Raw genomic sequence first — 26,779 nt, forward strand, 5'->3', positions numbered from 1 at the left:
TCAAAAGCCTAAAATTACCATATTGTACCGGATAAATAAATCCATAGCATAACATTAATTTCAAAGTTAATTTGTTTAAGCATTTATAATGTTATTGGTTTTACAATATTTAACAAAAGTTTACAAAAGTTAGGCTACATTCAGCTATGGTTTGATTTTACTACAAAAAAAAAACCATAAATTATTGATATAAATGGTAAAAAAAAAATCTCTTTTCCGACTGTGAGTGGGGTTTAGGGGTTGTGTTTGTGTGTGTGCGCGCGCGCGTATGTGTCATCGCTGTGGCGGAGGGATTTCTCTGAAGCGCTCAGGCCACGCGCTCTTCCGCCCAGTTTTCCGATGCGCTTCGCCTCCGCTGAAAATGGAGTTCTCGTAAAGCAGGTCCTTCAAAGTTCCCTTGAAGAATTCGCATATTTGGGAATTCATGTGATACAGTTTATTGGAATCTAAGAACTTACTTGCCTCCAGCCTTCCTGGGTACATTGTGAACGTGTAAAAAACGTGGGCTTTATTTTATTGCTGAAATACGGCCGTTTGAAGTTGTCTATGAAGGGAGTCGCTTTATCGGTTCGTGTGGATTTTCCAAACTCGCCTTTTCGGGATTTTGGGATTTTTGTCGGATCAGGATGAAGAGGACGTTGATTATTTGCCCTCTGGATGTGATTTATTGGGCAGATCGACTGAAATATTGGTTTCATTGGTTTCATACACCATTCCCAATATGAATTCAGTGTTTTGGCTTTTTGTGCAGCATGCTCGACTGCACATCTCGTCGGGTTTTATCAATAACGTCCTTTCCTGGTGATTTAGTGGTGAACATGGAAATATTTATGCTTTATTTCCCCGTCGTGAGTTTAAGCTCGATGTTATTTCCAGGTTTTGGATCCCCGTGAGAAAAAAATGAACGAAGAATCAAATCCAAACAGCGAGTGAGTGTGAACACACAAACATACTTATATATACACACACACACACACACATTTATACAATAAGATTTTATGTCTGAGCTTCTTCTTCAGTAAAAACTCTTTTATATATAGTTTTTCATCATGTACACATAGATTGATTTTACTGAAGAAGACGCGCACACACTTGTGCTCATCATAGATCCAGCTGATGATTTTATCTTTACTGAAGACATATGATGTCTGATCCTTTATGGCCTAACTTTTTGTCTGATTATGATGTATTATAATATTTGTATAAATGTGCTACAGATGTCTTCTGATCATTTATCTTTAACGAGTGATGTCTGTTTATATACGTTAGCGTAAAGAGTTCAGATGCAAAACCTGAAGTTTATCTGACATGTTTTCATGCATATTTTTATCAGATATTTCTGAATGATCTGAGGCTGAGATTAGGCGAAAGTATTTGATGAACGTTTAATATTAGCATTCGGTTAATTTCATTATCTCGTTTTAGAAGTTTGGCGTTTAGAGGCTTTTAAACCCGAGTTCTTCATATACCAAATTAAAAACCACTGAGCAACAGCAGAAATGACAAAAAGCCATTCATCACATTACAGTGACTGCATGCTTTAATATGATTATGAACCAGCTGTCAATCAATAGTGTTATAGGCCACACCGTCTCAAATTACAGCAAGAGATTGTTAGTAAATAAATGTGCTGTTGTGTAAGTGATGTGTAGTGACATTAAAACTGCTGAGAGATGAAGTTAATGTTGGTGTCATCCATTAGCGCTGTGTCTTAAACCTTCTGAGAGCTGACAGCAGCCCCGCAGTCGCCATATTTTTCTCAATCGTCACAATCCTCATTCATAAAATTGACAGAAACCCGGGGTTTGTCGGCAGATTTGCTGCCCAACGGACACGTTTGCCGAAGATATTGTCGCCATATCGCACTTACGCGTCTGTCAGCGATATTTGTGTAAATGTTCGCGCTAGAAGAGACTCTTGTTGTTGAGAGATCACGTGACCCGCCTCCATTCATAAAGAACCTCACACACGTGATGGCATTACTTCTGATACACGCACACACACAGTATACAGTACACGACTTAGCTCAGGGTTCATTACATTATAATTGCATCCATACTGATGTCCTGTCAAGATTATTTATACAGAATTATTGCAGCTTCTTCCTGCAGCCCTCGAGTCGACAAAACAACACATTTGTGTTTGAATCTTTGGCTTCATCCTCTTCAGAAGTAAAAAACAGAAGTGCGGATCGTACTTAGACTGAAGTCTTTACTGTGAAAGCAGATATCTTAGTATTTTGTCATAGTTAAAGAGCACCTATTCTCTGATTCACTTAACATTCACTTTACATTTCCTTTGGTGTGTAAGTGTGTATTAGTTCATGTTAACGTTTCTTGGACTACAACAAACACACAGATTGTAGGCAACAGTTTACTTCCTGGGATTGATGATGTAGTAAAGACCGACATTATCATAATTCCTATCACAATATCACAGAGCTTTTCAAATCCGTGTGTTTCAGGAAGAGAGTGAAGTCTGGAGCTACAAAAATACAGTATGTGTAAATAATGTGTGTTTTTTAACCATAAACCACGTGAACACATTGTATTATACCAAATACACAAAATAACATTGTTTTTTAGCAATGAAATAGGTGAACTTTAATTAACCACATTCTTACAGGTTAAGATGTGGACAGGTGGTTGTTTACACCTGCACTGACTAACATGTGTTTCCTTTGACCGACCGCATGTATTTTTATCTGATCACCAGCAGCATTTTATTTCAGTGCAGTTTAAATTACATTGACTTTATATGATCTGTGTCAGTGCACATGTCAGATCTATTAGATGTAAGTGTATCGTTGCAATGTTTGGTTTTAACGCAGGCATTGATCGACTGCGAGTAAGACACTACTGTAAACAGAGACTCTTTATCTTAGACAGGATTAGGATGCTGATAAAACTTTTCTGCTTGTGATCCCAGAGATATTTTATGAAGTCTCTGATGGAGAGTTTGAGTCTTTTTTTTTGTGAATGAAGAGATCATAGGTTTACTGTATAAAGACAAGGTTACACTATCATTTCTTATAATCACAGATGTACAGTAATCACCACCACATCTGCTCTTCATACATGATTCACATCTTTTATCGCAGATACAGTACAGTAGGGTGGGAAGCACGCTTTAATTGGCGATAGGTTTTTATTACTGTAGCTTCAGTACTGTATTGTGATTCATTTTGTTTGGTGGGTTGCAATTCAAAACTCTAATATTGTAACATTTGACTAGAAAAACAAATACCAAATAATTAAAAGGCATTTTTAAGATCAATATACTGAATGTATAATAAAATAAAGGGAACAAAAAGTGAATGTTTTAAGAAATCATCATTTACTTGTCCTCATGTCATTCCAAACCTTCGCAAACAAAAAAGACTAAATCACCATTTACTTTCCTTGTATAAACAGAACCTGCTGTTAAAATAAATTGTGACTGAGGCTGTCAATCACAAATATTTACAGTGTTTCACAGAAGAAGGTCAAACAGGTTTGGAATAAAATGGGATTTGGGGTAAACTTTGCCTTACAAAATGTACTAAAATAAATCAAATAAGGACCTTTACAGTATCAGGGTAAGGTTAGGGTTAGGTTAACCCTTACAGTGCCGTCTTCTAAATGCTGCATGTGTGTTTGTGTTTGCTCTGTGAATAGTGTTCGTGATAAAGCGACAGAGCGTCATGTCGATGTCAGTGGTCTTTTACAAATCTAGTCTTTGTAAGATATCCAAGCAATAAACAATCAAACATGTGTGACTTCAGTAGTCTATCATTCATAAAATCAAACCGCAATGTTGACAAATTAAAGACTAGGGGTCCGTTCTTCGTACGTCACTTACAGCTGATTTTGGGCCGATTTCCTCTCTTCCGACAATACCGCTGTCTCCATGACTTCACCCAAACCCTTTTCTTTTTTCCCTTGAATATTTTTTGAAAAACATTTCAAACACTATCATTAAAATTTCTTTCTGCGTATCGTCCGTCATGCTTATTCTGAAGTCTCGCATGATTTCCTGTGTTCACAGTCAAGACTCTGATTGAAAATCTGTTTGTGTGTGGTGTGCTGTCTTTAACCCATCATGGCACACCACACACTACAGGAGCAAAACGGTTAAATCTAGCATTTTTATCCTCATGTTTGTTATCTATCACTAAATCTTATAAGATGTAAAAAATCTTTTGGTGTGTACCCAGCATAAGTTATCTGAGATCACTGCACGCTGACCCCCCAGTCACGTTAGCTACAAGCGACAGAGACAGAGCCACAGGCTACCATTCATTTTCAATGGAAGTGGACGTTTGCCAGCGACAAGCGACGAGCTCGCCGCTGCGCGAGCAAGGCGGGGCCAAAATAGACAAGCAGGCTATTTTATGCAAATGCTGAGCGATGCAACAAAGCGACTGCCAATCGGAGTGAAGGAGCAGCGTGACGTAGGTCTGTGGTAGAGTCTGAGAAAATAATTCAAGATGGCGGAAAATGCGTATTTATGTATATATCTGATAAGTTTGGCATTTTATCTCATATATTTAGTTACTTTTATCGAGAAATAAATACTTTTAAATCCAAAAACACCGTTCTTGTAACTTAACAATACCTCTAAAGTGACTTTTGATACCGCTTTTGGAAACTAGCCAAGGAACGCCCATCAAGCGAGTGTGTGTGTCGCTTGGTGTCGTTCACTTTTGTAGCTAATGTGACTGTAGGGTCATGCACCGCATGACAAGGGAATACATATCGATAGTAGGGCTGTGACGGTTAGGATATTTTCTCACCGCGGTGAAGCATAAAAAAAATCATGCGGTTATGCGGTTAACCGCACAACAGTAACCCCCAAAGCCCAAAAGCACAACCCCCCACCCCCGCAAAGCATCGGAAACGTCTTGTTATTTATTATTAAAGCAACAAATTATATTAGCAATAACAACATAAAATAATATTTATTTCCATAGGTAAAATATATATATATATAGCAATACATATATATATTTTTATATATAATATATATAATAATTATATAATTTTTTGTCATCGTTTATAACCCATTTTGTACAATACATTTCATACAATTGCAACCTGAAAAAAACTAGAAAGAACATGTCGAGCTTATTATTGTTTCTTGTAAGCAAAACCTTGATTCCAATTTCTTTAGACATTTTTAGAGTGTTTTTCGGGTAACACTCCGTGATATCGCACTCCTCCAAACGCAACGGGTTGAACGTTAAATAATTTATTGCACAATAAAATGGGTTACAAACAATGACAAAAACTGTTCCATAATTCATATTAAACTCAAAAGAAACGAAAATAAATACTATTTCATGTTACTATAGTTAATATGTTGAATTATAATTTTTCAAAGCAGATACGAAACGAAATAACGTATTGCATCATCCCGTAAATAACTGCGCACGCAAAACTTATGGATACTCCAATCAATGCTTTAAATTACTGCTGTCCATTTACATAATCAAGAAGATAATAAAACTTTTTTGATCCCGAGCTGGAGAAATTAGTTTACAGCATTAACGGGTCACGCGGTCAGTAAGCCCTCACCTGCCTGACTGATGTCACTCTGGTACTTTGCTCCTCTCGCAAAAGTCTTGGAGATTTCCAACTGTCGTTGCTGGGCTGAAGTTTTATGCTTTACTAAAGGTATGTTTGGTGCTCCCAAGTCCGACAAACGCCACATGATAGTTAATCATCACAAGGTGTGATTTTAGATAGTGGCATTTCCTCGCTACGATAGTCAGACATATAGGTCTACAGCCGACCGCGCTAGCCTTCATAACTATAGTTGGCATGTTTGACCATTATAGTTTTAAATAATTATGCTATTATTATCAGTACCAACGCGCATTTCGTGCTGCCCGGTGACCTTCTTGCACCTGAATAATGTAATGCGTGTGGCTGTGAGATTTCCTTGCACTTGAGATTTTGTTATTCGCGCAGTGAGTGAGTTGGTACAGTTCCATGGCATGCAATAAATATCAGAGCACCTGGGCATGACGCGCTTAAATTAATGGCTTCATGTTTAAGAAGATTGCGCCCGTGACAGTAGGCTATTGTGTGTATTTAATTACTGAAACTAAGTAATTAAATAACAATTATAAGACATGCGCACATAATAAACCCCTATATATGTTTAATGCACCGTCCCTCCCCCTTGTGCGGAAAGCAGTTTTTTCTCTAGAACCCTTGAACACAGGATGGAAGACAGTAAATTATGATTAACAATGACTTTTGTGTATAGTTCATATCATACACCATATGACTTCTGTAACTTTCACCAACAAAATAAAGAAAATATAAAAAAGTGCGGTGATGACGATGATGAACTCAGCACCGCGGTTGGCATCTCATTACTGCGGTGATGCGGTGACGCGGTTATCGTCACAGCCCTAATCGATAGTAGAAATATTCATCAGCAACGCTGTAATTGGACGGTTGTTACAAGAGCCAAGTACACGCCCATTTCTTTTAACCCCTGCAGTGCGAGAACTATGGGAGGTTATTGTGAACATTTTATGGCGCTGCATTTGTAAACCCAGCTAAAGCTATTTTTGTCCATAAAATCACTCTGCATAATCAATGATTGTAATCAAAATTTGATGCTCCTAAAGTCTCTCTTAAAAATAGTCAAATACAATTTTTTGTGTTTATTACAGCAACTAAAATAACATAAAAAAAACAGGTGATGACCTGGCAGAAGTGATGTCTCTTAGGTTTAATATAAACTGATTAATTGTACAGATGATCTGTATGCAATACTTTCATTAGTGATGAATGAATGTTTAATCCTCTTTTGATTGTAAGTTGGTGTTTTCCCCTCTTTTGTGGAGTTGTAGATAATACACCAACACTTTTAGCAGTTCCCAAGAATGGGGTATATGTAGCATAAGTAAACTTTTAATGTTGAGTTTAAATCAAATGAGCAAAAGAACAACGGTTTCTGATCATTGCCATTTCTGTTCAATAAAGGAGAAGCTCCGCTTAAAAACCTGTGATGGAATCTTGTTTCCATGAAATAAGACGAGCAGGTTTAGGCTTACGGACCTGTTGCTATGACAGCAACTCCAGGATGAGCTTCGAAGAATCAAATAATCCCAAAATCAAGCCAGCTAACTTGAATAATCCACGTAACAAGAACAGGCCCCTGGTTATTTCAAATGTTTGGGTTTATCTAAAAGAAAACATTTCATACAAAGTTGTGTATATAATAATTTTTTACACCTAAACTTAACAGTTTGGTTGATGATGTAGATTGGAGTAACCTGAAGTCTTTCTGTTTTAATGCCCTGTGTTCTCAAACATATCAATCTCTCTCTTGCAGTCTATGTTAACGTCAGTATTTACAATAATCAGGATTTTAAAGAAATGTCATTTAGCAGATTGGTGTCAGATTGGCCGTTGTGCACTGGTTTGTTCTTGAGTGTGGATCTAGCAGATCATTTATTTTGATCATTGAATTATAATCTGATGATTTGAGTGCAATAATACCTAAAGTATGTCTAAAATTATCATTCACGTCAGGACACATTTATGTCATGAATATTAACGCTATACTGAAGCAACATAACATAATTCAGCATATATCTGGGCTAACTAATGTAAATACAGCCAACTCTATATCCTCTTCATAGCAGCAATTCATTTCTGACAACGCTCAGGGTTTTTGAGGATATTGTAAAACATCAATTCATGTCTTTGTGATTAGCTGTTAACACAGCCATAGAAGCATGTTGCTATCCTGTGACGTCACATCAAATGGATGAATAGAGCAGTTGCCAAAAATACAAATCTTCATGCAGATGTGTTGGATTAAAGCTGGAGGACAGTGGGTCTCGTCTGTAAAATGTGATGTGAAAATCTAGATTAGATGATAGAAATCTGTTGCACTGTTCTCTGAAAGCTATTGAATGATGTCTCTCCATCTTTTAGCAATTTCTCTTCAATCGTCCTTTACTCAAACGTCAATTAATTTATACAGCATATGTACTTGAAATAAATCAAAAACAAACATTTGGTTGTTTTACTTATTTGACGCTTGCCATTCAGTGGGAATGATGAATAGATTATTATTTTAACAGTTAATGTCGCTGATGTATATCTTAAATGGCAATAATACCATGCATTTCATACTACTATCATTTATTTTGGAGTTGTTATATCTATTCTTTTTCATGATTATTTTTATGAAGTTCCTGTCTATACTGTTAATAGATTTTGTGTTAGACTGCTTTGCAACCATAAACATTTTTAAACGCATTATAGAAATAAATGGGAAATGAACAGTGAAATACAAATATCATAAGATGAAGAAATTTACTTTCATGCCTTTGTTTAATATATTAAATATCAAAACTTTTCCGGAGAGATCTTCTGACAGTAAGAGAAAAAGACCAAAAGCAGAGATTGCTCGGCCCTGTAGAAATATATAAAGTAGCTGCGTTCCAATGAACCCCGCATTAGTTTGTGTCTCGCTCACCCCTACTCTACTATTATAGACGAGTATATCTTTTTTATTTTTCTCTTTATGCTTGTCAAATATCAATAAATGTATTGTATAAATGTAAGTATGGATAAGGTTTAGGATTATTTTATTTTAATTTCTTTAATCAGGACAGTTCAGATGTATAATGAAGCCATTAGAAATGTATGAGAGAGCATCATTTCATTCAGCTGTGTCTTTTACTGAAACTCTCCTGATGTTAATATTTGACCAGGATTCAGTCCTCAATAAACTTTCATCTTTCTTATTTCCGGCTGCATTGTAACGTGATTATCTGATCTGAACAAAACTAGAAAATTTAAAACTGGACGGCCCTTCCAGAGCATCCCTTCTTATTTCAGTGTTTTATATTCAAAGTTTTGTCACGTTGTGTTTCATTGAGAAATCAGCACACAGCATCTGATTCAGTCCACACTTGAAGCACAGAATATCAGAAACACAAATTCAGAGATGAATGTGTTAGATGTGAGGTATAGACGCTGTGATGATGATGATGTTGTTGTTTCAGTGAGAGTTATGCACGTGTAAGAGCTGTGGTTATGACCAGAGACGACTCCAGCGGCGGCTGGCTTCCTCTGGCCAGCGGAGGTCTCAGCTCCGTCACCGTCCACAGAGTAAACCGAACCGACGCTGAGCCCGACTTCCTCATCCGCGGAGAGAGACTCCGAGACAAATCGGTAATGACCGGTGAATGACATCATCATCAATCGACATGTTTAGATTTGAGCTTAACATATACTTTTTTAATGAAATATTATTCTTTCATGAGTTATTCAGTGAGAAATTTGGAGAAGTGCAAAATATGTCTTTTTATATATAGGATAACATTTTTCCTCAAGAACAACGTGCATGAGGTTTATGATGTGTTATGGTATCTGATAGAGACCTTCGTTGTATCATCAGGTCGTCCTGGATTGTAACATAAACAGGGATTTGGAGTATAATAAAGTCAACCCTATCTTTCATCACTGGAAGATTGACAACAAGAAATTTGGGCTGACCTTCCAGAGCCCCGCGGACGCCCGAGCCTTCGACAGAGGAATACGGAGGGCAGTGGAGGACCTGAAGCAAGGTGGGTCTTCTTCTCGTTCCACTTTAACCAGTACCTGAGCTTTAACTAACCAGTGTTTAACTTCTAAACCCAAAGATGTTAATAACAGGAGAAAACACTTCTTATTTCTCCCTGAACACGCCCGATTGTCTGTTTGCAGAAGCGAATATTCAGTCCCCGAGTTGTGTTGGAGAGCTGCTGAATTGTACTTCATCTGACGTATACTGTTTGTGTAAAACGGCCTAGATTGATGTTGTTTTATCATGGTGTTGAATGTCTGATCTTCGTGTATGAATGCAGAAGTCTGCTGATGATCCAGTGACGCGTCGGGCTGTGCAGAGAAGGAAATGAGAGTAGCAGAAACCTTCCTTTAAAAACAATGATGATATAATGTCCTAGTTTGTCCACGGGCAAGAATTTGAACTTCTTCTTAAATGTTTTCCCAAAAAGATGTGATTCATGAACTGATTCATGATCAGATCAGAGGTCCGGACAAAGCTTTGGGAGAAACCAACACTCGTGCCCTGGAACACTAAAAGGAAAAAAAACATTTGTAGTTTTAAAATTATATCAGAAATATTTGTTTGCCATGAGCCATTTTAGTCTTTTGAATTATCCCTTAGTTTCAGAAATTTGTTGAATTCACTTTTTAATAGTGTCTGTACAATAATACCCAACGACTAACCCTGCGTGCACACTACCAATGTCTCTATCAATGAGGCCTTTCTAATTCTGGTTGTCATAAACAAGCCACTACAATAACTAACCAGAGACGATTGGCTACACTGGCTCTCATTTAGGGATGCTAAACAATTAATCGCGATTAATCGTTAGCAGAATAAAAGTTTTTGTTTATATGAACACATTCATGTATAATTTAAAGAAAAAAAATGTATATATTAAGTATTTATATATAATATAAATTATACATAAATATTAGGGGTGTGCCGGTTTTAGAATTGGTGATGACGGTTATGACGTGAGTCAAATGTGACGGTTCATAACATAACCGTCGGTGGGGGGCGTTTTGCTCATTTAAATGCTCGTGGATTGACGGGAAAGTGTCATTTTACCATCAAATCATGAATGTGATGCCAAGTGTGTTTTAAACAGTAATAACTTTGAACAATTTAACAGAAAGCAATGAAATATTTAAAAAACACACTGTTGCCAGAAGACTGCGCTGTCACTCTCTGCCCAGCATTAATTAATCCTCTATCTATCATCTATTTTAATAATCTTCAGAGAAACAGATTTGTGCATTGGGCTTTTATGTCTGTAATTGTGTCTATATCTGTCATTACACGGACCAGAACAGCACGAAAACAATGTGGATTAAAAGCGTATTGAAGAGGTGTTGCTCATAAATGCAGGTAAAAGAAAGTAATGTGAACTTGAGATTGTTATTAAACGCAGCCGGTGTAAAAGCACAATGGCCACGCGCAGCAACGCTCTCCGCAGACGCGCTGCACAGTGCTCACCCGCCGTTTGAATAAACTAGACGCTGATTAGCTACTTGCTCTACGTTTCTTTAAAACTAACAGCAAGACAACTAGCAGTGAATGTGTGTTCAAGAGAGTTAGTAGATTAGCATGGGAGGATTTGAACTTGAAAAGCGGAGAGTACTGACGCCTTTCCGCGGTTAAAACAACATTCCTTCTCATGGTCATTCATGTTTATTTGATGCTATAAATTAACTAGAAGGAAGAGATGATTTCAAAGGTGAGACTTTGTTTAATATGTTAAATCTCAAAAGTAACCGAAAAGTAACCTGGTCTGTCCTGTATGTCAGCGCGTTGTCAGTGTCTGCTCCGCTCTGTATTTTTCACTGCGTGAGAACGTGAGGGGGCGTGTAACACAGACTGTTAACAATTGTTTTTAATTAGTATTTAAAAATTCTTTATGATAAAAAATGTTTTTAAAAAAATATTTTAATAACACGGTTTTGCCGGTTATAGAGTTCTAATGACGGTGTTCAACTATAACCGTCGGTCTCACGGTTATATAATGACCGTCACACCCCTAATAAATATACAAATGTATATACACATGTAAACATTTCTAAAACATATACATGCATGTGTGTACATTTATTTATACAAAGTTATTATACACAGTTCACACACATATATGATGTAAACAAAAACTTTTATTCTGCTAACGATTAATCGCGATTAATCGTTAAGCATCCCTACTAGGGTTGTGCCGATAGACGATATCATCGTCCATCGTGATGGTTGACTGACATCACGATGGAGAGACACCATCGTGATGCCACGCCCCCTCCCCACTCCGCTGCGAGTCGACATACACTTACTCTCTTCTATATAGACTATAGTTAACCTAATATCTTTGCGTGAATTGGTCTATAAATTAAATAGAAGACGTGAGACGTGACGTGTGTTAGTCTGTGAAATGTCGGGCATTTGATCTTGACTAGGGATGGGCACGGATATTCGAATGGCAATATTAATTCGAATTTAAAAAATGCTATTCGAATGTTTGTTTGTTTTTAATGTGCCACCAAAGGGTAACAACTTATTTAATGGTTTTTCACTTCATCTATACTGTCTTTTACAGACTTAAATGTAAAATATACATGAACATTAATTTGTATGTATTTCAGATTGTTTGGCAATGCAGATTGCAGACGAATTTAAGTTTTTCCTTTTATCTCCGGGTTTGTCCCCGCCGCGCCGTATTTGGCCACTGGCTCAGTGAGGGCTCACGTGTTATTAAACGTTTGTTCTCCGCCGCCCGAATCAACACATCATGAGAGATTTGTAAGCTTTCTGTTATAAAGTCTACTTTATTTTGTTAATAAAGAGACAGACATGGAGAACGAAATGAAACGGAGAACATTTATTATTTGCGGTGCTCTTTCGAAAATTAACCGGATAACTGCACATGGCAGTTTAATGGCAATAATTAAATATAAGTTTAGCTTGCTGTGGATATTTCCTAATTATAAGCCTTCTGTGAAATTATGACAAAATGAAAAATACAAAACACGCATGTCTTAATTAACATAATTTAAATAAACGAATATTCGTTCTTTAAGAGCTTAAATATTCGAAAAATTAAATATTAAAAAAATTAGTAAATTACTGGAAAATGCCCATCCCTAATCTTGACATTGCTAGAATCTTGTCTTTTTACATGTTGTACATTTATCTTAAAATATTTAATTTTGTACAAGAAAACAGCCCATATTAATCATTTATTAGTAGCCTTTTGTAGTGTCTCGGGAGATCGTGCTCATTGTTACATTGAGGCTATACTGCACTGAAGCGGCAGATTAAGATATAAACCCAGAATTCAGGGAACGTCAAGAACAAGAAAACGGGAACAACACTCCGACCGAAACGCGGGATTTACATACACAGACCATGTTTAAATTTAGATGTGTCTGGCCCTGTTCACTTTGTCTAGTTTTAATAAGCTGCGGATTGAAGTGCTGGCTGCTCCCCGCGGTGCTGAAGACCCGCTCTCTGACGGAGTACTGGTGGCACATATGCGCAGATATTTACGTGCAAAATTTGGAAAGCGCGGAGGAGTCGTTGGGTTAGTAAAATAATGAAATTATAGCTTTTAAATAGAAAAAAATATTTATGTAAAGAGATTAAAAGGTGCTTAAAAGTGCACAACTCTTCTTCAGTGGATTAAAGCTACCTTTTCCCCTTATGTGCAACCTATAGGAAAGAGACATTAGTTGGGATAGTAAAATAACAAAATTATAGATTTTAAGTACAGAATAGTATTTATGTAAAATATATATTAAAATAAAAAGTGCACAACTCTTCTTAAGTGGAAGTAATAAAGTAAAATAACGAATAAAAATTATATAATAACGAATAATAACGAAAAATTAAAATACCCCCCCGCCTAACGATATCATCGTCCATCGCGATGGTTTACGTAACCATCGTCAACTGCCAATTTATGGGGACATCGCCCAACCCTAATCCCTACTCTCATTGGTAGTCACTCAAGATGGTCACTCAAACATTTCTTAACTGTGTCGTATCGCTGGACACGCCCACTTCCTGTCGCCAACAGTCAATGTCACTCATGTTGTTGGAAGTCAGCGAGCTTCCAATAAAATAATTGAGATGGTGTTGCTCTGCTCCTGCTAGTCACTGGCGGTCTGAACGGGGCTTAAGGATGACACCAAATCAACTTGAATCCATTCAATCGTAAGTGACCCAGTTTAAAGCATAAAGCAGAGGTCGAATGAGCTGTAACCTCATATATTTAACATTGTTGTGCTCCATTTGTAAACAATATTATTTCAGTATTCAAATGATACTTAAGTGTCATCGGGTACAAATGAAGGATTAATGATCCTTCATTTAAATCAAAGATCAACCATAGAGAGATCTGAGTTGAGAAACACGAGTGATAAGTGATCTTGACTTGTTGGATTATTTGTTTGGAGTGGAATTTTCCAGTGGGGTGCTGTTGTGTAACGCTGCGTCTTCTGTATTCCTCATGCATCGCTCCAAACCGCAGCGCGTCTGCTTAACGTGCAGCTTGGTTTCTGTGGCAACGGGGCACATAATGCACACAGCGACGGTGGCCTGCATCTGCTCGACCATCCACACAATACACTTCTGAACTTCACTTTTGCCAAATAATACCGTCTGAATATACTGACATTATAAACCCAAATATAAAACATATTCACTCGTCATTTAGTACTCAAACCGAACACACATGAATGATTTTATTTTCAAATGTCATCATATTACATGGGAGACAATGAGCTCCAAAAAGCGCATGGATCAATTTTTATATGTTTTTACACAATTTCAAAACCATTGATTGTCTACAACAATTTAGTATTTCAACACCCTCTGGTTGTCAAATGTTAGTCAAACCTGTCGAGAGACCGTATACATCCACAGTTAGGGTTAAGAGTCGACGTAAACGGCCTTAGAAAAGCTTCATCGTTTGTAACTTGCTCTTGAATTTCCTTTATAATACAGTCAAAAACAGTCCTTGTCCTGCTGTGTATTACTCATTGGTTTCTATGAATACATTTAACACTGTTGGAAAATTGCTGTGGTTTATCCGACTGACTGAATGAATGAATGAATGTTTGTTATGTCACCTGCAGGACATCAGCAGTACGGTGATCCAGATCTTACTGAAGATCCATCAGCACAGGTGAGTGAGGGCACACGCACGAGTTACATCATCTTTATCTCATCTCATCTCATGTTTTGGATTTTTAACGGGTTACGGCATCGACTCTCGTTTGCACTGCGGTCCCTGTGGTGCGCTGGAATTTCATTCATATATTATGGGGCTAAAAATGTGAATCTTACCCACGATCAATGCTGCGGCAGACCCCATCACACGCCTGTTGCTAGGCAGCAGGAGAGATGCGGAGAATGTGTCACCATGGCAATTCAAAGCCGGAGTTAGTCACGCGCTTATAATAGTGCAGCATCTGAGCTGACTTCAGTAAGAGACTCATCATCATCATCATCATCATCATCATCATGTTTCCTGTCAAATAAGACCACGTGTCACTAATGAAGAAAATGCTTCAAATGTTTAACGTCACATTTTTGGGAAGACTTTTACGTTTACAAAGCATCTTAAAAATTATCTCAGTGTTTGTGCTGTAAGTTTGTCAGATGATGCAGGAGCTTCTGCTGTTTTTCTGTTGCTGCATGTTAAACTTCATCAGATGGACGGCTGGCTGCTCCATCAACAGACTGATGAAAGTGTGACTCAGAATACTGCCTCTCGCTTTCTCTCTCTCTCTCTCTCTCTCTTTGTCTCTCTTATTCACACATGTGTATCAAAGGGGGACAGGCAGAATGGAAGTAGAGAGACATTTACTAAACAGAGATGATGTTTTAGTTTCTACATTAATTCCTTGAACTGATCCATCATTAGACACAGACCACAGGAAGAGATACTGGTTGTGTGTCTGCTGACAGCTTTCTGTCATGTGACCGCACACACACAACTATTCATTATATTTCCTCTTTCTGTTGTTTGTAAAGTGATTCTGAGTGTCACTGAACCTCCAGTTTTCTCTCTTTCTCTTCCTGAAATTATGGTCATAAATAATTGTTTCTGGCCATAGCGAAGGATAAATGTCCACTGAGGTGAAGTGAAAAACAAATCAGCAGCAGGATGTGATGAGATGTGTAGATCCAGATAGTTGTTGCCAATGTCAAGTCTCAGTCCTGGGTCCGGTCTCAGTCGTGAGTCTTGAGCCAGACAAACATTGAGTCTGTGGTTTTCTTGAGGGCTGACAGCGCCCTCTGCAGGAATAACCCAACAGTATGAACAGTTTGAAGTCTTGTTCTGTTTAAAACAGAAGTTAGGGTTGTCCAAATATCAATCCGTTTGGCTATCGGTCTATAAACCATTTCATAAAATAAAAATACAACTAAATGTAAGCGTGTATAGGGTAAAGTGTTGATTTATGTCATGTTATTGATCAACTTTAGTTCAAGTGTATTTTATACGCTCATAAGGTAATATAATTTCTACAAGCATAAGGATGAATGTAGATTAGGTAAATTTGACTGAATGTAAGTTTTTCTTTTATTGATTCTTGCTGTGCCAGGTTAAGGAGCAGGAGTCGGTCTCTACTCCAGTGAGAGAGCTCTTTACTCATCGGGGTATCGTATCCACTGAACCATTTCGTGGTTCTTATGTACGAGCTCCACCCTTTGATGAAGGTCTTACTGGAAACCACTGCTTCCTGGCCCCACAGGTACCTACACTAATCAATCACCTGTCTACTGCTTTAAAATCACCCTTAGTGTCAGGAGTAAGTCTGTAAATGAAAAGAGGAACAACTGCACACTCACATTTGCTGAAACAAAATCTGACAGAACATCATGAAGTAAGTTCACCTTGCATCACTTAAAGCATTGTTTTAACAATTAAACATTTCCTTCTTATTCAGTCAAATGCAATATCCATGTAAATATGAGCACAAAGATGACGCTCAACACCTCTCAATGAGTGCTGACCCTAACCCTACAGTGGCAAGAAAAAGTATGTGAACCTTTTGGATTTTCATGGTTTTCTGAATAAATTTGTCATAAAATGTGATCTGATCTTCATCTAAGTCAAGGGTATTGAGTTGACAAACATAATGTGTCTAAAAATAATTACACAAAAAATGAGATCTTTCATGTCTGTATTGAACACACTCATTCAACATTCAAAATGACAGTGGAAAAAGTAAATAACCCTTAGAATTAGTAACTGGTTGGCAGCAATAACGTCGACCAGGCGCTTCCTGTTGCTGTGGATCAGACCTGCACATCATTGAGGAATTGCTTTATCTCTGTCATATTCTTTGGTCCTCTTCAAGTCAATCTGTGGCATCTCTGTTGGGTTGAGGTCTGGACTCTGACTCCAAAAGGCAGATTTTGTTTTTCTGAAGCCATTCTGTTGTGGACTTTCTCTGGTGTTTTGGGTCGTTGTCCTGTTGCATCACCCACCTTCTACACAGTTTCAGCTGACGTGCAGACATTCTCACATTATCCTGAAGAATCGTCTGATATATTTGGGAATTCATCTTCCCCTCAATGATGGCCAGGCCCTGATGCAGCAAAGCAGGCCCAAATCATGATGTTTCCTCCACCATACTTTACAGTTTGAATGATGTTTTCATGATGATATGCTGTGCATTTTCTACGCCAGATGTAGTGCTGTGTTTTTTTTTTTCTCAAATCTTTCCAGCTTTATGTAAAGCAACAATTCTACATGGTAGCTCCTCTGAATTAGTGTGTTCTTCTTGTGTAGGGCAAACTCCAAAAGTTTAAGAGGTTTTAACAGTCAAAGTGGCTGTAGTCCACACCTCCAAAAGTAGTATCTTAACCAGACTCCCGGTGTGCTTAAACCTGACTCCAATGAGCTTTTTCAGGTCATTAACTCAAGGGTTCACATACTTTCCAACAAGCACTATGAGGTTTTTTGGATGTTCTCAATAAAGAAATCAGATTTTTTGTGAAATTATTTTTAGACACATTATGTTTGTCAACTCAATACCCTTGACTTAAATGAAGATCAGATCACATTTTAAGAGAAATTTATTTAGAAAACTATGAAATTCTAAAAGGTTCACATACTTTTTCTTGCTACTATATCAAAAGCAGAAAACCGCATCTCAAGGCTTCAGACAGCATGCAAATGCTAACTGAGTTCATGTTTTCTTCTACTGGAATGGACACAATTACACAAAATATTGTGATTATCCTGATAAACACAGTTTGTTAAGCTACATCCTCAGTGTACTGATATTGGTATCATACCGTTAAAATCTGAATGGTACCCAACCCTAATCCGGTGGAATTTTCACTTTATTTCAGGTATCCCTCAACAGCACACGTCACGTAAGCTTTCAGATGGACGATGAGGAGATCGTTCGCATCAACCCGCGCAAGGACGTTCTCATTCGAGGTTATGAGGACTACCGACACCCCGTCCTTTGGCAGCGTGACGCGGAGCGCGCGGATACAGACTTCACCAACATCTTCTCCAAGCTGGATGTGGGGAAGTGTGAGTATTTGTACACAGAGGGCACGGTGTCTCACGGAGGCACCAAAGACTCCATTAAGACCGAGCAGCCGTCCCCTCTGCCGAAGCGCAAGATGTCTCGCAGGCGTCGCGAGGACGGGGAGCGCTCTCGTTGCATTTATTGCCGTGAGATGTTCAACCACGAGGACAACCGGCGGGGCCAGTGCCAAGACGCCCCGGACCCTATTAGGCAGTGCATCTACAAGGTGAGCTGCATGCTGTGTGCCGAGAGCATGCTCTACCACTGCATGTCCGACTCGGAAGGGGATTTCTCCGACCCGTGCTCCTGCGACACCAGTGAGGAACAGTTCTGCGTGCGCTGGCTGGCCTTGCTGGGTCTGTCTCTGTTGGCGCCCTGCATGTGCTGTTACCCTCTGCTGCGTGCCTGCCACCGCTGCGGGGAGGCGTGTCGCTGCTGCGGTGGCAAACACAAGGCCGCGGGGTGAGACCGGCCCTCAGAGAGCGTCCGTCATGTTTTTCATTCGCCCGAGTCGGGTGACACCAACCTCGATGCAGGAGGTTCGATTGAAGCGGCTGTCCGTGGGCCATCGGGCTTCTGAGGAGCTCGCAACACGAGGTGGAAAGTCCTTCGGTAAACGGGAGAGATGGCTTAAACGTTTATTAACACACAAATAAAACGATGTAAGACTGTCAGACAGTGTGTAACTATGTAAAGAGATGTTGTACAGAGATCAAAACTTTTTAACAATTGTGCATAAAAATGATATACTGTATGCTAAAAGGGATTTTAGTTTTTGCTTTATTGTGAATTTGCAGTGATTTTATGTGGCATTTTTATTTGACTTGAGCAAAAGGTGAACGACGGTACAGACACTATACAAAGACAGTTATTTACACACGTTAGATTGTTGTTGTTGTTGTTGTTGTTGAAGGTAATATAGATTTCTCGTTCAAAAGCAGTTTGACAGATATATATTTTAGGAAAATGCCTTCCCTATTGATTTAATCTCTTTACGGTATTTACAGTGCACCTGTTTTTTATCTAATAAAATGTAATTATTGGTGTTTGTTGAAGGAGATCCACATGAATTAATCAAAGCACTTACAGTAGAAAGAAAGTGAATCTTGTGTCTCGTTTCGCACCGCAGCAAGACATCGATAACAAACACTTCAAAACACACAAACAAAACTCTTCTTAATAGAAACTCTTTTTAATGTAACATGTTTGTTCATTTGTCTAAAACTGATGCTGGATCGGCAAATATACCAGACATCAGCACATTTAATTTTCTATGCAAATATTCCCATAAACTCATCCACTTGTACAGCACACACACACACACAAGCTTGGGTACACATTTTTGTGTAAATAGTTCACGCTATACTTAAGCAGTGATTTGGTTGGACGATAAAGATATATTTGTCACTGCCTATGTTGTATATTGTGGTATAATTTGACAACATTATGTACACAAGTCACCTTTTAATATTATTTCACATTGAAAAGTGGTGGATGATGAGAAGATTTTAATAGAGATCCTTTTTAGTTTTGTACGGCTGTCAGATTAAAGTAAATTCGGTGACTTTGATCCACTTTGGAAGCTTGTCTTACTGACGCTGCTAGAAACAATCACTAATTTTGCATTGCAAGAATATAATTCAGACTGTTATAATACGATCTAGTTCTCAAATGTTGTTTTTAACTTGGATTATACGTTTTCATTGGTATCGTCTGTGTTGATGTTTTGTGTTGCTCTTCCTGCACCTGAAATTGTAGATTTCTCCGGTGATCTCTTTTCTTTTGTAACTTTTGTGCGTTTCGTTTAACGGCGTGCTGCTAACGTTTCGTTTCTATTCTTCTTTCCTCTTCATGCAAGTATATTTCTGAATCTATAATGTACATGACTCTTTCTAGGTTATGAAATGGCAGCGGGTTGAGTTGTGTGATGGTTTATTGGACATCAGTTCTGTGCTTTGCTTGCAGTAGTGATGATGTGTTTTTGATGATTGCAGTATCGGTCAGTGATCTTCATCTGCTTCTTCATCCCTGATAAAGTGCCTCACATCTTACATTAACACTCAGCTCTTCTTGCTTTATTATCTAAAGTATGCATAGGTACTTTTGTCATGCTTTGAAAATACTAAATATATGATGTAATATTTATAGTTCAAATGTAATTCATGTCATAGTTGTATTTTCTCTATACAGATGTAGCTTGTTTCTTATATAAATATACAATGTAAATATGCATACAAATGTTTTTATGTTACACCACGTACACTTAATACATCAATTAACATTGCTGTAATAAAAAAGAAAATTAAAACTAGTGCTGTGTGTGTGTGTGTGTGTGTGTGTGTGTGTGTGTGTGTTCATGTGTGAAGATGATCACTCTGTATGTGTATAAGGAGATAACAAAGCTCTTCTGGACACTTGACCTTAAACGGTCACGGCCAGAATGATTGGCACCCTTGGTAAATAAGAAGCCGGTAAAAAGAAATAACTAAAGGTTCTGCTATGGTCATCTTACTCACCTTGACCTGAGAAGAGGACCTGTGGATTTGTTGGGTGTGGATGAATGATCTCTGATCAGATGTTCTCCAAACTCAGACTTGATATGAGAAGACGGAGAGCTTTAATCTTGGTAAAAGGTTGTATTACATAAAAAGGTTTTATTAATTGTGGCCACAGTCAGTGTACTGGAAAAAAACATTTATTTCATAATGATTATACTTCAATGAAATGTTGAGGTTTGTGTTAATGACAGACTATTGGTTGTCAGTCTGTATAATGCACAACATGTTTCAGAGATCATCAGACACACTGCAGAAACAACTAAATGATTGAATGCATCTTTGTGCTTACATTTTAGTAAGACTGTAAATTTCAATGTTGATGGATAAAGTTCAACATATATTTTTTAGGGTTAGGGGGTGACGTCACGTTTATGCAGCTATATCAACTATTTTGACCTCTGAATTCACATGAAATTAAATCAATTAAACAAAGACTGTAATCATTACTGGAGTTTTACATTAAAGTGATAACATGCAGAAGAACAGCATCATTTAAAAAAACTAAAACCTTACCACAACCACCCAAAAATGAAGTGAGATAGGGAGCAAGAGAACTAACTTACTTAACTAACTTCTGGTAAGTTTATCTTGAAGAGGTCTGTTAGTCTCCTCGGACCATGCTTGGACTCATACCGGGTAAAAAATGGTCTGAACTTTAACTTCCCTACTAAAAAATACATGCTAAGACCAGCATAAACTAGCTGGTTTAAGGCAGCAGTAGCTGGTTTAAGGTGGTTCTCCCAGCCTTGCAAAGCTGGTCAAGCTGATGTCAGCTGGTCCTCCAGCCTGACCAGCTAAACACAGCTAGAACAGCTTGCTATACCAGCACTACCAGCTAAAACCAGCTCAGCAGCTCTTAGCTGCTGGATTTTTCAGTACTTTTTCTGTGGTATTTTTGGGAGCGCCAGTGAGCCGCTGTAGTACGATCACAGTTTATGTGTGTTTACTGTAAAACCGATGTTTGTGAACACATCTTAAATCATATTTACGTCCACTTGTGCGTCAGCCGTATCGACAAATAAACAAATTTAAGTAAGCACGTTATTCGCCAAATCCGCACCTAAATAAGATAATCAGAATGTAAATGTTTAAACCTAATTTAAACTATAAACAGAGTGAAATGAACACACGTACATCTTGTTTAATCGTTCAAAGCGGCTCAAAGCTCGTGATTATTGGGGGGGAGGGGGGTTGGCGGAACTTTTCTTTTTTTTGTCGTATCTTCACGGTCTCGTTTAAGTGACGGACCACTACGGATGAACGTGCCAATGAATTCCTCTCAGATTAATCAATGAATTCATAATATTGTGCGTTTATTTAAGATGGAGAGCGATGTACTGGATATTCTAGATCAGGTTGGGTGAGTGGTCGATCAGTCACGTGTTCATATTTAATTTGATACACTTTTCAATAACACAACACAAACACTCACACATTTCTGTGATAATGAGCTGATCAAGAAATTTTTAAATCCATATAGTAATACATAAGTGAAGAAGATATCTAAATAAAGAACTGATTTTTTTCAATATCTAATACAGTGTTTTCTTTTCAGCGTTTGACCACACATTGTTTAATATTTAAAATAGTTAAATGTAAATTATTAACATAAATCCTATTTAATATGAAGGTTTCTGTGTGACAGTGATGATATATGATGTTTAAAACACATTTGATGTTTAGATACGATGGGCCGCTGTCAGATGAGGAGTCTCTGTTAGCTGCATGTGAGCAAGGCTTCAGTTCATCTGAATATAACAATCTGCTGCTGCATCTATCAACCCGACTCACCCAAATCACTGATAGACCTGCAGGAGACTCTCTGATCACAGGTAAACATAAATGCATATATAGACAGTAATGTGTGTGTGTGAGAGAGAGAGAGAGAGAGAGAGAGAGAGAGAGAGAGAGAGAAAGAGAGACAACCTCCTCTCATCATCATCATCATCATCATCATCATTTACTACCTGAAGCTCATGTCAGTTATAGATTTAATTCACTGGAAAACATGTGTCATTAGTTTATCAGGAAAGACAAACATACACATTTCTAAAACATTTGAAAACTTCCTGATATTTATGTAATGTCTGTATTGTTGTGTTTGTGTGCAGAAGATCCTGACAGATTTTTGTTGGAGCTCAACAGACTGCTGACAGAGTTCTGTTGTCCGTATAAAGACGTCGTCTCGGGATTAATAAACGGGGATGCAAAAGACACAAAGACCCATTTGAAGATTCTTCGTAAGTATATTTCAGTTATGCCCCTATAACACCATTACCCAGCTCTGTTCCTGAACACATTTTGGAAGACACCTCGTTCACTTTGACAGCTCATCTTCAAAAAGGAGTTGTATCAAATCTGTTTTATTGTTCTTCCAGGAAGAGCGTTGAGAAGCAGATGATGATTTACTGTGGATGATTTTCAGTTTATTGAGTGGCGTTTGTGTGTTTGATCACTTAGTGTTTTTGGGCTCTGAGCTTCAAGCCGCTGAGATGGTGGCCAGTAAAGCAGCGACTGACACAGATGTGGAGTTGGACGCCTCTCTCCAGGATCTCCGAATGATTTGTAAAACTCTGAATCTACCCGATCCCAAACGACAAGAGGCCAGAGATGTGCTCACTGCCGTCGAGAAAGAGGTGCTGTTACTTACCTCACAAAGATTTCATTGAATGAATGAATATTAAACTGATCTTTTAATATAGAAAGGAAACGCATTTCAAAGACCGTCATTTTTAGTCTCTGAACGATTGAAGCACTTTAATTAATTAGTGATGATGACCTGAAAGGTGAACACACTCGTCTCTGTGTAAACGATAAATTCACGAATCTTCTGGTTTTTCTCACGTCTAAACTTCTGCTGTATTGGATTTGTTCAAGGAATTTTTGCTTTTAAGAGTTTTCAAACTGCACGATACTGAATTTATTTACTGCAACAGTTGTTTGTGTTACTTTGAGTATACGTCAGTGTTAGACGCATTGAAACAGTAGTTGTACCTTTATTTTATCAGGTGTGTGTTTTACTCAAGAAACTTCCAGAAACACACATTGGAAATCCTGCATTCAAGGGTTCACTCGATGTTGAGAAATGGGTGAGATCTCAATATTTTCTCAAAATGTTGATTTAAGAGATAATTCTTTATTATTCACTCATTCTCATGTCAACCCAGATGTATAACTTTGTTTATTTAAAATTGAATTTGACTCCTTTTACAAGTTTAAAATATAAAATCCTTTTAGGACACACAACTACCCTTGTTTTTTTTTTTTTTTTTGAGAAGATAGAAATATGAACCCACTGTAGCTGTCTGAATGACTTCTGATGAAGTTTGGTGCTATAAAGTCCCGCAGGATGACACATTTTTGCAGGCCAACCCTTGGAAGTTAAGAGGTTCCCCTGCTAAAAAGGCCATTCATTTATCCTATAGACTTTTAAATGATCCAAAACCCGCTAACTTCTGGGTTTAGGTTACAAAAATGCCTCATCCCTGCGGCACTTTATTAAGATTTTAGTCTCACCACATATTAAATATATCACATGAACCTACAGGGAAGGGTTATTTTTATGAAAATCATTGTGTTAGCTGACGAAAGAAGTCAGAAACGTCTGGAATGGTGTGAGTAAATGATGTGAAGGTTTGTTTTAGTCTTTGGTTGAATGCATAACCAACATCCCATAAATGAGCAAACATTACAGACAGTAGTTGGATTATTTTTCAGCTTTATAAGTAGGATGTTTATAAAAATGTGTTGCTATCCATGTCAAGTGTGCTGTGTGTGTTTTTTCATCAGAATAAGCTGGAGGAGATAAACGACGTTCTGTCAGCAGATTATGAGTGTCGACGTCGTATGCTTATTAAGCGTCTGGATGTCACCGTACAGTCCTTCAGTTGGTCTGACAGAGCGAAGGCACGTGGACTTAAACACCATCACATTTACTCCTAAACATTCATCACGTAGAGTTACGATCTGTAACGTCAAGCATGAAGCATCAAAATGACATCTCATGTTTGAAGAAGGTTTAAAAATGAAAAGTGCCGGATTTAAGTTGTGTCCATCTTTATTTGTGTTTCATGTCAGCCTCTGTTCATCTTATGCGATGATGTTTTTCTTTAGGTGAAAATTGATCAAATGGCCAAGGCGTATCAGTCAAAGAGATATTCATTAGCATTAAAGTCATCAGTAACTCTGGCTCATCTGCTCGCTGCCCGAGATGACGTCTGTAACCTGGTGAAAACTAGCAGTGGCTCATGCAGAGAGAAAACCACCTGTGCTGTTAACAAAGTACGTTGAGTTCACTGAAACTACATTGATCTTTTAATCTTGGTCATCTTTGGGGTTCATTTCAAGTGCTGATTTAATGTATTTGACTGCATAATTAGATTCGGATGGGAGCCGTTCCTGATCGCGGCGGACGGCCGTCTGAGATTGACGCTCCTTTGCCTGAGATGCCCGTCTGGCAGAAAAGAGTTGATGGAGGAAATCGAGGTGGCAGAGGAGGAAGAGGAGGAGGAGGGAGTTGGAATTCTGGTGGATCCAGAGGTCAATGGACACAAGGCAACTGGAAAACGGGAAGGAAAGGACATTACTACCACTGAAAGTGTTTCAATAATAATACAGTGTTGTTAGGAACGTGTGATTGAATGTTTTTATTACTTGTTAGTGTCATTCACAGAGACTTTTTATCATAGCAAACAGTATCATGTTTTTAAATGGGTTACATTAGTCTCTTGATCTAATCTGAAGAAATTTGTGTGCACTATTTTTATGGTGGTTTTTAATGTGGGTGAACATTTACACACAATACAGAAACTCATTAAAAATCTTAAGATATTTCTGGGCTTTTTTAAACGCTGGACGCTACAGGAGTGAAGGTAAAGTTTTTAGTCAAAGCCCCACAACAGAAATGTGTCTCCCCAAAATGAAAAATCTCTGATCAGTAACACACAAATAATACACATGATTGCTGTATGTTTACGTGGATGTCTTATTAGGAAAATATCAGACAGCTAATTATAAACGACATAAACTCCAGCCTGTTGTATTGATTCTTTTTATCAGTTTAATTTATGTTACAGTAATAAGATTTTTAGAAGAATTATGCTGGAATAAACCTCAAATCCTACAATCTACAACAACAACAAAGCATCTGAACGTGACATAAGTAAATACTGAATACACACATTATTCTGATAGCTGATGTATAAGAGTCATTGATTCATGCCTAACAAAACAAAAGAGTCGTTTCATCCAAATAGTTGTTTTCTGATTTTGTGAAGAATAAAGATTGTTTCCCGTAGTGTTGTAGTCAAGACCACCAAAACCGAGACCAAGTCATATGACCAAGACAGGCCGAGACAGAACCAAGACTTTAAAGGGTCGAGACCAAGTCAAGACCAAGACCAGTGAAGTCCTCTTTGTTAGAGTCCGAGACGAGGCAGAGTAAAAAAGTGGTCGAGACCAAAACCTTTAAAAAGTGGTCTTGAGACCGAGACCAGTCTCGAGAACTACAACACTAGACTGTCTGTCTTAATATAACTATAAATATAAGTATGTGAACCTTTTGGAATTTCATAGTTTTATGAATAAATTTCTCCTAAAATGTGATCTGATCTACAGTTAAGTCAAGGGTATGGACAAACATAATGTGTCTAAAAATAATTACACAAAAAAAATCTGATTTCTTTAATTTATTGAGAACAACCAAAACACCTTGATGTATGTAAACCAGGGTTCCCCAAATCTTACCCTGAAGGGCCGGAGCACTACAGAGTTTAGGTCCAACCCTAATCAAACTTAACCACCTGTGATTTTCTAATGATCATGAAGACCTTGATTAGCTTGCTCAGGTGTGTTTGATCAGGGTTGGAGCTAAACTCTGAAGTGCTCCGGCCCTCCAGGGTAAGATTTGGGGAACCCTGATGTAAACCCTTGAGTTAATGACCTGAAAAAGCTCATTGCAGTCCAAGACCTGGAGTCTGGTTAAGATAATACGTTTGGAGGTATGGACCACAGCTACTTTGACTGATAAAACCCCTTAAACTTTTGGAGTTTGCTCTGCACAAGAAGAACAGGCTTATGTGAGCTATGCCTCGCAAAAAAGAGCTTTCAGATGAGCTACCA

The 26,779-nt window shown here is 38.0% G+C and overlaps 2 protein-coding genes and 1 long non-coding RNA gene across 3 annotated transcripts; 2 read left to right on the forward strand and 1 right to left on the reverse strand.

Moving 5' to 3' along the window:
• The first annotated feature begins 329 nt into the window (after positions 1–329).
• spred1 (sprouty related EVH1 domain containing 1) lies at positions 330–20,422 on the forward strand. The gene is made up of 6 exons (XM_065267525.2): positions 330–929; positions 9,020–9,188; positions 9,415–9,583; positions 14,682–14,731; positions 16,155–16,304; positions 17,914–20,422. Exons 1-6 carry the CDS (start codon positions 901–903, stop codon positions 18,565–18,567), a joined length of 1,221 nt encoding a protein of 406 aa, XP_065123597.1. The 5' UTR covers positions 330–900; the 3' UTR covers positions 18,568–20,422.
• On the reverse strand, positions 9,590–21,740 carry LOC135749111 (uncharacterized). The gene is made up of 3 exons (XR_010532286.2): positions 21,223–21,740; positions 20,618–20,723; positions 9,590–10,094 (listed from the first exon to the last, which is right to left on the reverse strand). It is a non-coding gene; the product is annotated as an uncharacterized lncRNA (long non-coding RNA).
• A 123-nt stretch (positions 21,741–21,863) lies between these two features.
• fam98b (family with sequence similarity 98 member B) lies at positions 21,864–25,961 on the forward strand. The gene is made up of 8 exons (XM_065288031.2): positions 21,864–22,019; positions 22,343–22,491; positions 22,771–22,899; positions 23,120–23,295; positions 23,668–23,748; positions 24,449–24,565; positions 24,773–24,940; positions 25,039–25,961. The coding sequence occupies exons 1-8, from the start codon at positions 21,982–21,984 to the stop codon at positions 25,252–25,254; spliced, it is 1,074 nt and encodes a 357-aa protein (XP_065144103.2). The 5' UTR covers positions 21,864–21,981; the 3' UTR covers positions 25,255–25,961.
• The last annotated feature ends 818 nt before the right edge of the window (positions 25,962–26,779 follow it).

Source organism: Paramisgurnus dabryanus, chromosome 17 (genome assembly GCF_030506205.2).
Source record: "Paramisgurnus dabryanus chromosome 17, PD_genome_1.1, whole genome shotgun sequence".
In the NCBI taxonomy this organism is placed as follows: Eukaryota; Metazoa; Chordata; class Actinopteri; order Cypriniformes; family Cobitidae; genus Paramisgurnus; species Paramisgurnus dabryanus.

What these genes read in the sequence shown, in the direction of transcription:
- spred1 (XM_065267525.2), top strand. Translation starts at nt 901, where the DNA reads ATGAACGAAGAATCAAATCCAAACAGCGA. An exon ending in GAATCAAATCCAAACAGCGA is followed by an intron (nt 930 to 9,019) that starts GTGAGTGTGAAC and finishes TTGTTGTTTCAG; the next exon opens with TGAGAGTTATGCACGTGTAA. An exon ending in ACTGCTTCCTGGCCCCACAG is followed by an intron (nt 16,305 to 17,913) that starts GTACCTACACTA and finishes ACTTTATTTCAG; the next exon opens with GTATCCCTCAACAGCACACG.
- fam98b (XM_065288031.2), top strand. Translation starts at nt 21,982, where the DNA reads ATGGAGAGCGATGTACTGGATATTCTAGATCAGGTTGG. An exon ending in TCACTGCCGTCGAGAAAGAG is followed by an intron (nt 23,296 to 23,667) that starts GTGCTGTTACTT and finishes TTATTTTATCAG; the next exon opens with GTGTGTGTTTTACTCAAGAA. An exon ending in CCACCTGTGCTGTTAACAAA is followed by an intron (nt 24,941 to 25,038) that starts GTACGTTGAGTT and finishes CTGCATAATTAG; the next exon opens with ATTCGGATGGGAGCCGTTCC.